General features: G+C 42.5%; 1 protein-coding gene across 1 annotated transcript; it reads right to left on the bottom strand.

Moving 5' to 3' along the window:
• Nucleotides 1-741: 741 nt before the first annotated feature.
• On the bottom strand, nt 742-15,577 carry LOC133893690 (DIMBOA UDP-glucosyltransferase BX9-like). Its single transcript, XM_062334781.1, has 2 exons — nt 14,890-15,577; nt 742-1,721 (listed from the first exon to the last, which is right to left on the bottom strand). Exons 1-2 carry the CDS (start codon nt 15,392-15,394, stop codon nt 844-846), a joined length of 1,383 nt encoding a protein of 460 aa, XP_062190765.1. The 5' UTR covers nt 15,395-15,577; the 3' UTR covers nt 742-843.
• Between the last annotated feature and the right edge of the window lie 96 nt (nt 15,578-15,673).

The following is a 15,673-nucleotide window of genomic DNA, read 5'->3' as shown; positions in this document are numbered from 1 at the left end:
AAGATGTTACCGTCAGACATGGAAGTCACTGGAGCTTCGAAGCAAGGATATGGTGGTACACCTTGCCAAATAGGTAAAGAGTTGGTTTGTGCTTTTGCCATTGAAAATTCTGTTTTTTTTTTCGTTTTCACCATCACATTGCTCGGTTATGCCATTTCATAGTTTCGCCCACTAGCTCTGCGAAGGATGTGTCAAAGGTGGTTTCATTATTTTATCACCACACGGCCACCACAATTTCTCTATCCTCTTGGTACCGTCAGGAGTTGGCATAATCCAGCAGTATTTTACTAAGGAGATGGGCAAAGAGAAAAGGCTTGAGATTTTGAAATTTCCACTTCAAAATATGCATCTCTTGTGAAATACCCCTCGTTACTCCTAATGGTTATTTTTTTATGTAGTACTACTCCCTAATACAGGCTCTCTTTTTTTACCATAGACGTCAGTACGTAGTTCTCTTCTATGTTTGCGATAGAAAATGTTGAATCGGTTGAAAATTGTTGGAAATTGGTTTCTAGCGAACCAAACCAAAATAACACTGCACGCAGGTTGCTGCACAATTTTTGCTGGTCCTTGCGGCTGTGCTCACGCCATTAAACCTCCACTTCCCACCAAAAAAGCAAAAAAACAAAAACAAAAAGGGAATTAACAATCTATGCCAAGCTCAAATACGTAAAGAAATCCGGAACACATTATGAGGTTCAGAAATAAGAATCAATGCATTGAGCCGTTTGCCATGATATCTATCCCTATTTGCTTCCGATGCAGCTTTATTAAATTGCCTTATGGAATTTCGAGAACAATTTGTCACATGTATCAAATAAAGTGTATTCATAGGGAAAAGGTTTAAAATGACATTATGCGCTTCAGCAACAGATCAATTGCAGTTTTCGAAGAGCCTCCTTCGTCCATGCAGTTAACAGCTTTGTTCCTGAAATCCTTTGCCCTCTGTCTCATCTCTCTTCCTTCTTCCTCGCACAGCAACCTTCTAACAGCCCCCTCGATCTTTCCCCTCTCCAACTCACCTTCTAGCTCAAATCCTATCTTCCACACCTCCTGGACGTACCTCATGTTGATCATCTGGTCAGCAAATTGGGGCCTGCAGATCATCGGGACACCCTCACAAATACTCTCCAGAGTCGAGTTCCACCCGTTGTGCGTCCAAAAGCCACCGACTGCGCGGTGCCCCAGAACATCCTGCTGTGGGGCCCAGGATACCACCATTCCCCTGCCACGTGTCGCCTCCTCAAAGCCATCAGGAAGGCTCGCTTGCTCTGAGGATTGGACCAGGTTATGCCGGATCACCCACAGAAATGGCCTCTGGCTGTTGGCCAAGCCCCATGCTGTCTCCAACAGTTCCTTCTCATCCATGGATGCCAAGCTCCCAAAGCTCACATAAAGAACAGAGTCTGTCTCTTGCTTGTCCAACCATTCCATACAGGTCCTGTCTTGAGCTAGCAAGCTGCTCTCGGTTCCTGAAGAAATCTTGTGAAGTGGCCCGATCGCGTATATCGGAACACCGAGGCCATTGGCGATCTTTTGGAGCTCCGAACTTTCAAGGTCTTGTAAGGTGTTGATGATGACACCCGAAGAACATCTTGCAGATTCCAGTAAACATTCTAAGCATCTAGCCATAGTAGCATGTGTAGTAGTCGTTGAGAACACCATGTCTCTCAGCCGTAGCGGTGGAAGCTCATTCAACGGCATGTCTAGTTGGATTTGATCTGCAATTTTCAAAATGAAAGGGCAATGCTCAATATTTAGGTAATTTAGTGAAACAGGTAAAAACAATTTGCAGATAGCTCCACTTCAGTAGTCAGGAGAAAATATATGAGGAATGCTCCTAATATTTTCTGTTTACCTAATTCTCATGCCTCAATTTTTTTGAAAGGGGCTATGTGGGCAGCACAGGCTCTTAAGTTTGGTTATAGATGGGTAGTAGGGGATGGTACAAAAATTCGTTTTTAGGAAGATACTTGGTTCGGAACTTCACCTTTAGCAGTGCAACTATGGGATCTATTTTGCATTGCCAATGAAAAGGGGAAAAATTGCAAATGTATGGGATGGGAATTGACGAGGATATATAATTATTCCATATATTCTGTATATCTCTAAAAGGGATATATAAGGATCGTCTGTACCTTATTCGATACGGGGTTGATCGTAGTTGCCAAGGAGTAAGGTATGAAGATAAAATACAAGGAAGCTGATTGTTCCGAACTAGAAAAATATCTCTTATTCGATAAGTAATCCTAGATATTCGAGAGTTCCACAATTCTTGGTTACGCCCGATTACTCCTAACTATATAAGGGGGGAAGAGGAGCACGTCCAGGGGATCGGATCTCACATTGAACCAATCGAAGCACAAGCAAGTTGCATTTTCAGATCTTCGAAGTCGTGAAACCCCTCAAGACTAGTCGAGTAAAAGACCAACACCCATCGAAGATCCACAACAGAAGCAATCCCCTAGTCGATTAGGTCTTGAGCCTTAGACACAGCCAATTCACCTACTTCTTCAGGTTAGACATCCTATATTTCATCAATGTATTATGTGATCCAAGAAGAATCAAGGCAAGATAGGACGTAGGGCTATTACCTAACTCGAGGGGATCTAAATCTGTATAAACTTTGTGTCTCTCTGCGTGATATGCTTCTACAACTATGCATGTATCCTTATTTTCCACATCACAAAATAATATACGACCAAGAATCAAATCCTCGACAACTGGCAACGTCTGTGAGGATACGAGCAAGGTAGTCAACATCAGAAGATATCATGCTACATGCCGTGGTGGACTTGTTTTTCGGATACCTTGGTGATTTTGGCCCTAAAACCTAGTCCATGCCAGATGAGTTACAAGAGATCGACCGATCTCCGAAGATAACCTATGGCCATCCGATTCCCAAGTCGATCGGTCAATGCAGTCTCCCAATAGGTCTCGTCGAGAGATTGAGCCACCCAGCCCTAATAATGAAGGATGACCTCCTGCACAAGGCTATGTCCCATGAGGTCAGTCACCTATTTGGAGGATCGGCTAGTTATGAGTCCAAGCGATGGGCCAAGGTCACAGAGCAGGAAATCCTTTCCACCTCCCTTGTGCAACCCAAAGCCCTTAAGTGGGTGGACATTCCGATCTCCTTCGACGGATCCAACTACGTAGGAGTCATCAATAACCCATGTCATTTTCCAATAATGCTCGACCCCACTATCAACAATTGCAAGGTAAACCACGTCCTGATTGATGGAGGGAATTCCCTTAATATCTTGTTTCTTGGAGCTCTAGATAACATGCAGATACCAAGGTCCAAAATTGAGCTCATAAAGTACACCTCCAGCATTGGCCAAGTTCATGGCAGTGGTCCATTACTTGTACCAGATTGTAAAGAGACTGTGTCCGAAGGGGGACATTCAAGTTCAGGGTGATACACGCATGGTGCTAAAGTGCGAATGTAAGAGCCTCAAGCTATATGATTCGCCCCCTTCACATGAGGTCAACACTGCAAAAGAGGATCTAGTGTTCCCAAAGTCTAAAATCTCACCTAAGTCGGGTGATGAAGTTAAAATCGTCCCTAGACCCTGAGGAGCCATCCAAGTGCATTCAGATCCATACTATGCTAGATCCCTAACGGGAGCTCACACTCGTCATGGCGAGCTAATTCAGATGTGTTTGCCTGGTAGCTATCCAATATGACCAGAATTCCTAGGGAGGTGATATAACACAAACTCGCAATACGACCCAATGCCTAGCCGGTATAGCAGAAGCTTCAATGGTTTGCTGACGATCGCAAGGAGCCTATTCAGGAAGAAATAGACAAACTCGTGAAGGTGGGCTTCATAAGGGAAGTCATATACCCTGAGTTGTTGGAAAACCCTGTCATGGTGAAAAAATCCAATGGCAAATGGAGAATGAGCGTCGACTTCACCGACCTCAATAAAGCTTTCCTGAAAGATCCCTTCATGCTTACTAGAACTTCACCGACTCGACCTCTAGTTGCAAAATGCTCAGCTTCCTGGATGCTTACACGGGATATCACAAAATTAGTATGAGTAAAGAGGATGAGGAGAAAACTTTGTTCATAACTCTTTTCAGAGTTTATTGTTACGTCAAGATACCTTTTGGCCTAAAAAGTGATGGTGTACCTTCCAACGTACTGTCCAGCTCACCCTCCAGAACCAAATTAGGAGGAATATGGAAGCGTATGTTGATGATGTGGTAGTCAAAAGTCGACTAGAGGAAGACCTCATCACTAACCATTGAGAAACCTTTGATAACCTTAGGAAGCACCGTTTGATGCTAAACCCTGAGAAGTGTGTCTTTTGATATAGAGTCGTGAAAGGTCTCGGTTTCTTGGTATCCAGTCGGGGCATCGAGGTGAACGCAGAAAAAAAAATTAGGAAATTGAGGAGATGCGTTCCCCAAGGAATAAAAAAGAGGTCCAGTGGCTAACATGATGTATGGCTGCACTCAGCCGATTCATCTCCCGACTTGGCGAACAGGGAGTCCCTTTCTTTAAGCTGTTGAAAAACCATGAGACCTTTGAATGGACCAATGAGGCTGAAACAGCGTTCCAAGAACTCAAAAGTTACCTCTCCAACGCTCCCATCCTAACATCACCAGAATTAGATGATGAATTGTTCTTGTACATTGTAGCTTCCCCTTAGGCTGTTAGCACCGCAGTAGTCATGGAATGACCTATTGTAGATAAAAGGGAACATGTCCAGCAACCCACATGTTATGTCAGTTAGATGATGCACGGACCTAAGGTATGTTACCCCTAGGTACAAAAACTCTTGTATGAGGTATTAATGTCTTCTCGCAAACTCTGACATTATTTCCAAGCACATAGGGTTACAGTTGTATCGCATTCCCTCTAGAAGACCTCATCCGCAATATAGAAGCAGTAAAAAGAATCGCTAAGTGGGTTGTGGAACATGGAGAGTTCAATGTCCACTTCGTCCCACGAACAGCCATAAAGTCCCCAGCCATTGCCGATTTCCTAGTTGAATGGACTAACCACATGCCAAACACCACACCAGAACTCGAAACCCAAAAAACATGGACGTTGAATTTTGATGGATCGCTAATGCTCCGAGGCTCAGGGGCTGGGGTTCATAATTACTACACCTACAGGAGAAATCTAGAGGTATTTCCTTTAGTTTGATTTTTCTAGCCACCAATAATGTAGCCGAATGTGAATGATTGTTGGCTGGTCTCCGAGTAGCTATTTCGCTCGAGGTTCATTGACTACATGTAAAAGGGGATTCACAAGTAGTCATGAACCAGGTCAATAAGGAATATCAATGTTCTGACCTGACCATGGCCGCATACCTTTCGGAGATCAGGAAGCTAGAGCGCCATTTTTCTGGACTAGAGGTCAAATATGTCCCGAGATGGGAAAATTTCCTAGCCAATGAATTGGCAAGGTTGGCTTCATCACGATCTTCAGTACCCTTCGGGGTGTTCGTTGAATTACTCCCCAAGCCATCAGTCCTACCAAGTGTGGACACCGAGGAAGGAGTCATGTTACCCATCTAGGATGAAGCACTCGAGAACTCGCATCGTACTGAGGTCTCCCTGCTTTAGTATGAAGACTCGTGGATGATCCCCATCCACGAAGTTCTTCAAGGTCGAGTATTACCTTAGGATGAAGCAGAATCAGCAAGAGTTACCCGGAAAGCCAGGATGTATACCTTGGTCGACGATGTCCTCTATCATAGAGGAACCCGTAGAGTCTTGATGAACATTTATCAGATGCAAGGTAGGAAATTACTCAAATAAATCCTTGGAGGGATATGTGGGGCCAATGCTTTCTTCTGAACTCTAGTCAGAAAAGCCTTTAGACAAGGATTTTGGTGGCCTACTACTCTCCATGATGCATGCGTTAGATTCATCCACACGCACAAGTACTACAAATGATACCCTTGTCCTGGCCTTTCGTTACATGGGATTGGACATTTTGGGACCCTTCTCGAAAGTCCTCGAGAGTTTGAACACCTATTTATAGCCATCGACACCTTTACCAAATGGATTGAGGCTGAGCCGATGGGACATATTACCACAGAAGCAGCCAAACAATTCATTATGAACCTTAGTTCACAAGCAATCTTTTTCAAGATTATTACGAGGAACTTAGGATCAAGGCATGTTATTCCTTTATGGCTCATCCGCAAAGTAACGACCAAGTCGAGAGAGCCAATGGCCTCATTTCGTAAGGGATTAAAAGATGAGTCCTTGACGGGGTCATAGCAAACTCGAGGAATTAGGTTCGAGAACTTCCTTCGGTCTTGTGGGCAGTAAGAACGACCAACAGTCAGGCTACAGGGGTCACCCCTTTCTTTCTCGTTTATGGAGTTGAAGTTGCCCTCCCTTGTGAATTGAAACTTGGTTCTCCATGAGTATAGGCATTCTTAGAGAAAGAGCAAACATCATGGCGTGTAGCCAATATCAATCTTCTCGAGGAAGCTAGAGATTGAGTGTTGCTCAGAGCGGCTAGATATCAACAAGAAGTTCAGTGATATATTGATCGAAAGGTCCATGCTCTATCTTTAGCCATGGGTGATTTAATATTGAGAAAATCTAGGAGTCACACTAAACTTTCCCAGCTTGGGAGGGACAATTCAAAGTTGTTGAGGTTACCCGTCCAAGGTCGGTAGAGCTAGATATGGAGGATGGGCACATCCTCAACAACTCGTGGAATATTGATAGACTTCACAAGTTGTACATTTGATAAGTAAATCATCATAAATTAAATGTATTCTGATTACTTGATGAAGAATTACTAAAGATAGAATATTTTATAATAGAAGATTGATTTTGTTCTTGAATACTCAATGACTCAACTCCCAACTGTAGCAAAAATGGTCATATTAGGCCATGATTGTGATTTTAGTGATTAATGACAATATAGTCAATGGAACTAACATGTTTGTCACAAATATATGTTAGTAGGTCTCATGCATACAATACATAAAGAAACCACCGCAACCAGGACAAAGTTTAGTCGAATTGAAGAAGTCCCAGGAAGATTTGCCTCACCGGATGGTCTGGTGCTGTGGATGTTGTTCTCACCGGAGCATATTTGACAAAGGGAGAGAGAGGCCTGAAGACATCACCGGAAGATCCGGTGATTACCAAGTGTGCTCACCGGAGCAATTCTTTCAGAGAAGGGTGTTGTGCTGAAGAATGGAGGCTAAGCCTCACCGGATAGTTCGGTGATCAAAGCATGGCAACACATGACTGTTTATGTCCAAAAGACAAAATGGAACAACCCACCGGATTGTCCAGTGATCAGAGAAATGTACACACTGAAGTATTTCCACCAGAGAAGGTTGCAGTCGTGGAAGATCAAAGATCAGCATGTCGGAAGGTATCGTGATGAAGCAAGGTTACACCGGACCATACACCAGACAATGAAAAGCACAAAGATGCAGAACAAAGTTCAAGGCATCGGATAGTCCGATAATGAAGTAATGTGCACCGGATGCTTTCACCGGAGCAATTTACACAGAGAGGAAGGAAAGGCTCGGATGGTTCAGGATAACTCATCGGATAGTCCGGTGATGGAAATGAAGTATACATCGGAGTGTCTAGTTTTCACAGAGGCTTGAGTGGGGTTCCAACGACTAGTTTGTGAGAGTGTACTCACCGAATGATCTGGTGTTAGTACTATTGTTCTAACCGGATCATCCGGTGTTAACAACTTTCTTGAGCCATTAGGTTAACGGCTAGTGCGCAGGTTTGAGACTATAAATATCCCTCCACTCAGTCATTTGAAGGCGTGGCATGCTGCTGAAGTCTAGAGGACGCTCATACACACTTGAGAAGACATCTAAGCCACCAAAGTGCATAAAGTGATTATTCAAGGCGATTAAGTATAAGATTAGTGAGTGATTAGTGCTTATAGGTCTAGAGAGAGTGTTGCTAGGAGATTGCTACTTAGAGAGTGGATCAAGGAGTGATCCAACCGAGAGTGGATCAAGGAGTGATCCAACCTTGTACCAAATGGTACGTCGGCACCTTAGAGTCTTGGTGACTCATCTGCAAGCTTGTTGACCCTCTGACTTGGTGTGGAGCGGTGACGAGAAGCGTGTACGGGGACGCAGAGACCCTTACCTTAGTGGCTTAAGCTCCGAAGTGATCATGGCAGTAAGGGACCGGAAGAGAGGCTAGTGGTGAGATCTTATCTTGGTGGCTTATCTGGATGGAGGTCTTGTCTTTGTGACTTGGTGGCTCAAGAGTTATGACCGGGTGCCGACTGGGAGCATATCCTTTGTAGAGCTATAACGTGGAATAGGGGTGGCATTCATATCATCGATACCACAGGATAAATATCCTTGTACCAAGTTTGCTCTCTCTATCTTATTTACGTTTTCACATTTACATTATTACAATTTACTTTTTTAGATAGGTTCCAAGCGCTTTGATTGGTAGAGTAGACTTACTAGATAAACCTAGTGCATATTTAGATAGAAATTGATATAGGTTTATCTTGTGTAGTTTTTAGAGTCGAATATATTCTAAGTGTCCTAATTCACCCCTTTTTAGGACGTCACCGATCCTTACAATTGGTATCAGAGCTAGGGCTCACATCTAGCTCTACAATTTGTGTTAGAGCTTCACACTTTTCACAAGGTTTTGCTAATTCAAGTGGCATTTGAGCCTTAATCTCATTATGATCGGTTAGGCTTCACTGCCTAGTGAGTTGTGACGTCCGGGGTTGGGATGGATTTCCATAGTGCTCCACTTGTCGATGGCACAAACTTCCCCCGGTGGAAAATTCTAATTACTTGTTATTTGCAAGACCGAGGGTTAGATGTTTGGAGAGTCACCGAGGAAGGAATGAGGCAACGCATCACCAACAAGGAGAGACAATTAGATGCATTGGCAAAGAGTATCATTTTATCATATATATGTGTTGATGCATTTAATTGTATTTATTCTCTCACCAATGTACATGATATTTGGAATAGTCTCATTGAAATACATGAAGGCACAAAGGATGTGCGCAATGAGAAATATCATGTGTTTGTTACTAAGCTCAATGGCAACAATCAATTACCCCATGAAAGTGCTAATGACATGTACTCACGTTTGAATATTCTTGTCAATGAGATCAATGGGTTATGTTTGACACCAATTGAAGATGATCAAGTGGTGAGAAGAATACTTTAAACTCTTCTTCTAAAGTACAAGTTGATAGTATTTATCATCTACGACAGCAATGACATCAAGAAGATGACTCCAAGTCATGTGCTCGGCAAGATCACCACCTATGAGATGACAATGAACATGAGAGTGGAAGCTTCTTCCTCATCTGACATCAAGAACCTTACTCTCATAAGCAAGCAAGCTCAATGCCAATACATGAAAGTAAGGATGAGGAGACAAGAGCAAGATTCAAGCTCAAGTGAAGATGACGGAGATGCAGATGAAGAGGGCTATGAAGAGAATGATCAAAGCACATCAAGTGATGAAGAAGTTGATCCTAAGATGGCCAATCTATTCTCAAAGTTAGTGAAGAACATGAAGAGGATCAATGCCAAGGTTGATCATCCTATCTCCATGAAGACTTGGTCAATACAATTAATCATATCAATAAGGAGAAGAAGAAGACCGAGAACAAGAGTGACACAAGGGAAAGAGCCCAGGCATCCGCAAGCATAGGAAGATGGGTGAGTGATGATGAAAAGTCAAGCTTAAGTGATGAAATATTCACCATCCTCGCCTCCAAAAAAAACTCTTCCTCAAGGTCGTCATCACACAAGTCGTCATCACGCATGTCATCTTACAAGTGTCTTATGACCAAAGGTGTGGATAGCAATGTAATTAATGATGAATTCGATGAGGATTCTCTTTCTTATGATAAACTCCTTTATTTGATCAATGAGCAACAAAATATCCTTAAGAAACAATCTAAAGAGTATTAATAACTTTTCTGAGTCGTTGGGTTAACAGCTAGTGCGCGGGTTTAAGGCTATAAATATCCCTCCACTCAGTCATTTGAAGGCATGGCATGTGCTAGAGTCTAGAGGAAGCTCATACACACTTGATAAGACATCCAAGCCACCAAAGTGCTTAAAGTGATTATCCAAAATGATTAAGCACAAGATTAGTGAGTGATTAGTGATTATTAGCCTAGAGAGAGTGTGGCTAGGTGATTGTTGCCTATAGAGTGGATCAAGGAGTGATCCAACCTTGTACCAAGTGGTACACATGCACCTTGGAGCCTTGGTGACTCGCCAGCAAGCTTGTTGACCCTCCGACTTGGTGTGGAGCGGTGACGAGAAGCGTGTACGGGGATGTGGAGACCCTTACCTTGGTGGCTCAAGCTCCGAAGTGATCACGGTGGCAAGAGACCGAAAGAGAGGCTAGTGGTGAGACCTTGCCTTGGTGGCTTGTTGGCTTATTCAGGTGGAGGCTTTGTCTTTGTGACTTGGTGGCTCAAGAGCCGTGACAGAGTGCCAACCAGGAGCATATCCTTTGTTGAGTTCCAACATGGGCTAGATGTGGCATTCATGCTATTGATACCACATGATAAACATCCTTGTACCAAGTTTGCTCTCTCTACCTTATTTATATTTTCGCAATTACATTCTTACAATTTACCTTCTTAGATAGGTTATAAGCGATTTGATTGGTAGAGTAGACTCACTAGATAAACCTAGATCACATTTAGATAGAAATTGATATTGGTTTATTTTGTGTAATTTTTGAAGTCGAATAGATTCTAAGTGTCCTAATTCACCCCCCTCTTAGGACGTCATCGATCCCTACACCAACTCTGGTAGATCTTGGCCAAGTTGATGAAATTGCGGCATTCTGAGTATTCTCGGGCATAAGAACTTAAGTTCTAATTTTTCTAAATTCTCAGCTATCCGACTAAAAAGATCTTCTTCAATCAGATTCTCGGGGACTAGGGAAACATATCCTTTTCTATTCCTAGGTAAAAATCATGACTGCCTGATCAACATACTCAGTATAATGATCGACCAATTAGGGGCTAGGGAGAGAATGTATTAAAAAAATAAATACACAAAATATCAATGCCAATGGAAAGATTTAAATTCTATATTAAAATAATATCTTCCATAAAATACAAAAGACTGCAAATTTTAAAACCCTAAAAGAGGAGAGATTTATTTCCTCACGAAATATTGTGTCCCATCCTTGGCCATACATCATGTCATTGTCTGGCCCTTCCTTAAGAAGAGTTGATCAAAGATAGGTATGTCACTATTGGAAGAGGAAGAGGATTCATCATTGGAAGAAATGTCAATGATGTTTGGGATCGACAAGGTCTCCAACATCAAGAACTTGGAAAAGAAAGAACCCATGATTTCTAAGGAAAGGGTTTTTTTTCTCTTGTCTAGAGGCTAAGGGTTTTAGGAGATAATACATGTGGCCTCATGTTTATAAAGACCCTAGAATCGTAAGCCGGGTGTGACCCTTCATTTCTCGGCACCATACAGTGGGTTTGATCAATTAATGACCCTGGTTCATGAAGGAGTCTGCTAGAGGTCAAATCATGTCAACTCACCTTAGAAATCGTGCAAGTCTAATGCGGTGAATAAGGATGAAAACCTGATGATCTCTCTAGAGTTCCTAATGAAGCAGTCTAAACAACTTTGGTAATCGAGAACTATTCTCGGGGAACTCGTTCTATGTAGTCTGAGATTTTCCCGACTATGAGGGAGTCTCGGAGGAGGTTTCGACTCACTCAGTTGACCAGACGTCCTCTTTTGAGTAGAGTTGGGAGGCTAGCTGACAAGGATATATAATTATTCCGTATATCTCTAAATAGGGTAGATGAGGAACATCTGTATTTTACTCGATATGGGGCTAATCATAGCCACCACAAAGTAAGGTATGGAGATAAAATACAAGGAAGTCGATGGTTACAAACTAGAAAACTATCTCTTATTCTGTAAGGAATCCTAGATATTCGGGAGTTCCACAATCTGAGTAGATTATGCCTAGAGTAGTCCTGGTAGGTTACGCATGAGTACCCCTAACTATAAAAGGTAGGGAGAGCGACACGTCCAAGGGATCAAATCTCACATCGAACCAATCGAAGCAGAAACAAGTCGCTCCTTCAGATATTTGAAGTCACAAAACCCCTCAAGACTAGCCGAGTAGAAAACCAACACCCATCGAAGATCCATGACAGAAGCAATCCCCTAGTCGATTAGGTCTTGAGCCTTAGACACAATCAAATTCGCCTACTTCTTAGGGTTAGACACCCCATATTTCATCATTGTGCTCTGTGATTCAAGAATAATCTAGGAAAGACATGACTTAGGGCTATTACCCAACTCAGGAGCTTGAACCTATATAAACTATGTGTCTTTCTGCACGATATACTTCTATGACTACGCAGGTATCCCTATTTTTCATATCACAAAATAATATACATTCGAATATCAAATCCTCGATAGGAATGAGCTGAAAACTTCCTTTAGAAGGCCTTCTCCCATCAATGATGCAAAGATAGTATGAGCTTGTAGAAGTGATTTCAAGTTTACAACTTACTAATGAGACTGATTCACTTATCTGGCAATATGAGTCTAAAGGAGTGTATTCTTCTAAATGTTTACATGCTGTGATCAATTTCAGAAGGGTCACTCACATATATATTCCTGCTGTTTGCAAAAACACTATTCCCCATGAATTCAGATGTTCCTTTGAATCCTATCTTATAATAAGTTCATAACTGTAGACAATTTGAGAAAGACATGTGTTGAAAAACCTATCCAATGCATGTTTTGCAATGATAATAAGTCTGTTTCCAACCTGTTTTTTGAGTGTGCAATAGCAAAAGCTGTGTAGCAACATGTCTCTAAATTTCTTGATACAAACATTGGTAGTAGTTATGAATCAATTGCTAGATATGCCAGAAGAAATATAACGGTATAAATGTTATTACTATAGTCACTGGGAACACGGAACCATGCTGCATTCCTCATCCCAGTTCCGGGAACGCGGGAACAATCTGGTTATCGTCTTGCCAAAATCTTTCACAAGTAGCGTACCTTGTTCCTCGATCCCGTTCCTCGACCCTATTGACCCGAGAATTTGGTGGCTACGGTTGTTACTGCTTTGGTGTTGCGGAAATGGAAGGATATAAAAATGATTTTGAAGGTTATACTGATGAAGCAAAGAAGTTGGCAGCTAATGTTGAAGGATACTTTGTCAGGAAAGATGGCTCTATGGTGTGCATTCTTGGAACACCCACTTCAGGCTCCTCTGAAGATTATGCTCCAGAACCAAGGATGAAAGGGAGGCCGAAAAGATGTGCTAGCGAGGGGTTTCTGAGACAAGGAGAATTCGTGTGAAAAAGATATGACGAAGACATTCTGTTGATGTTTAGAAGTGCTGGTCAAGCCAAATTAAACGTTTTTTAAGTAATTTTGGTCTTGTTATGTGCTGAATTGTAACCACCTCAGTGAGTTGGTGATGCTGGAGGCTACCCAGTGTTACTGATGTGTGAATTTTCGGTGCTATCGCTGTGGTAGACAGTCTCGTTTTAATAAAAAGTGACAGGGTTGAGGCCTTTGATTCTAGAAAAATAGTACCTCCGTCTCGAATAGATGTTGTTTTAAAAACTTAACTTTGTTCTAAATAGATGTCATATTTTAGGTTTTGAAGGTGATGTTTTACAAAAGTACTCATGTTAAAGTCTATTGAAAAGTGAAATTTCATTTGAATAAATATGGTAGATTTATTATGTGAGAGAATTCAAGAGGGATAAAGATATCGTGAATGAAAAAAATTATTGTAATCTTGTTCTATATGCCGAAGGCTAAAACTATATCTAAAAGAGAATAGAGGTAGTAACTTGCAAATAGCTTCATTTTTTCTATGTTTCACTGTTGACTATCACTATCATGCAAGTTATTATTATTTATTTTATAGATTTGACTATCACTATCATACAAGTGATTATTGTTTATTTTATAGATTTTTTTGTGAACCGAGGTGAGATTTTATTTGCTCAAAATCAGGTTAGAATCATCGCTTGTAAGTTGAAACTTGAAACTAGTTTTTCTGAGACTTGCAGGACAAATTCCTAAGAACCTCGGAAGTTGGACAATTAAAATGTTCACTAGCCTTTAAAAGGATCGTTTGCATATAGATCTACGTCAACAATGCGTGAACATTAAACAGCCTTTATTTTAGGGCCTATATACATCAATACATATATCAAAACGTGTCGTGTTCTTATTTGAGGTCGTCGAATGCAGGTAGCTGGATGTTAGACAAGGTGGTTCATAGCAACATTATCTTTCTGTTCATGGATGGAAAAATGAAACCATCATCCGCGGTGCATCAATTGGTGGGGCTGGGGCATATACAGTACAATACTCTTGAAAATTATTTTAACTTTAAGTGGCAGTAATCAATATATCTGTAAAAAGTTGGATCAAATATGAAATAATTAAATGAGTAGATTTGTCTCAAAAATACTATCAAATCATGGTACAAATATATATATGTCTATGATAGAAAAACCTCTTAAGAGCTCTTAACAGTTTCCAGTGAATCTCACAAAACCATACATATAGTGATGAAAAATATTAAAAATCCGAATTTTCACTTGCCTACTTTGCAAAACTACATTTTTGTCGCATCCATTGGGACTGACAGGTGGCGCCCAAACGTTATATCCCGCAATTCAAATGGACCTGCTTTGACGTGGAAACATCCTATACGCGAACTATTTTTTTTCGATTAACGTGAATTATTTTCCTATTGAGCCCATATGGACGTAATTACATAGTGTTGATCGAGTTTGTGATTCTTTCTTTTTTTCGATGAAAAAGAGTTGGTGACTTTCATTGAATTGCCGAACTCGAGATAATTGCATAGGTTTGAATGGTAACTGCTACGTACCTTGAGATGGCGGCGGGAGGAGGCCTTTGTCACAGAGCGCCGGGAACGCCATGTAGGCGACGAGGCAGGCGGCGCTTCCGGTGCGCAGCACGAGCGTCGGCACGCCGAGCTCCTCCGCCACGAGCTGCATCCCGCGCAGGTTGGAGTCCACCACCAGGCACGCCGACGCGCCGCCCTCGTCCTCGTCGAGCACCTGGCGCAGGCTGTCCCGGAACGGCCCACGCAAGCGCTCGTTCATCCGCAGCAGCGCCCCGGCGAAGTCCGCGTCGCTTCCGGAGGGGAGCAGGCCGCCGAACGGCACGCCGTCGCCGACGGGCACGAAGCGGTGCCCCGCCGGATCGGGCGCGTTGAAGGCGGCGTGGAACACGGTGACGTCCAGGCCGCCGCACGCGTGCAGGGCGCCGGCCAGCTGCAGCATCGGGTTCAGGTGGCCCTGGAACGGCAGCGGGAACATCAGCACGCGCCGGCGGCGCTGCGATTCGCCGGAGCTCGCTGTCGCTGCCATGGTTGCTCAAGGGACTCGAGCTAGTACTATTTCTTTGGAGAATCGGTGGAGGATGTGGTGTCGTTGAATTCGCTCAGCTCGTATTTATAAAACGAATTAGTTTTGATGGCGTGTGGGATAGGATCAATCGATCGAATTAAGAAGGGATTAAATCGCGGCATTGAATTGCGTCGGCGAAGGGCGATACGCGAGGTTGTCACGAGGATTTGATATGATTAGATTTGATTTGAGAGGTTAGATTGTGAAACGCGTGGGATGCATGCTCTCTCGTTGGTTTTA

Source organism: Phragmites australis, chromosome 15 (genome assembly GCF_958298935.1).
Source record: "Phragmites australis chromosome 15, lpPhrAust1.1, whole genome shotgun sequence".
NCBI classification, from domain to species: domain Eukaryota; kingdom Viridiplantae; phylum Streptophyta; class Magnoliopsida; order Poales; family Poaceae; genus Phragmites; species Phragmites australis.
The sequence above is the reverse complement of the archived record's forward strand: the minus strand, read 5'-3'. Positions and strand labels throughout refer to the sequence as shown.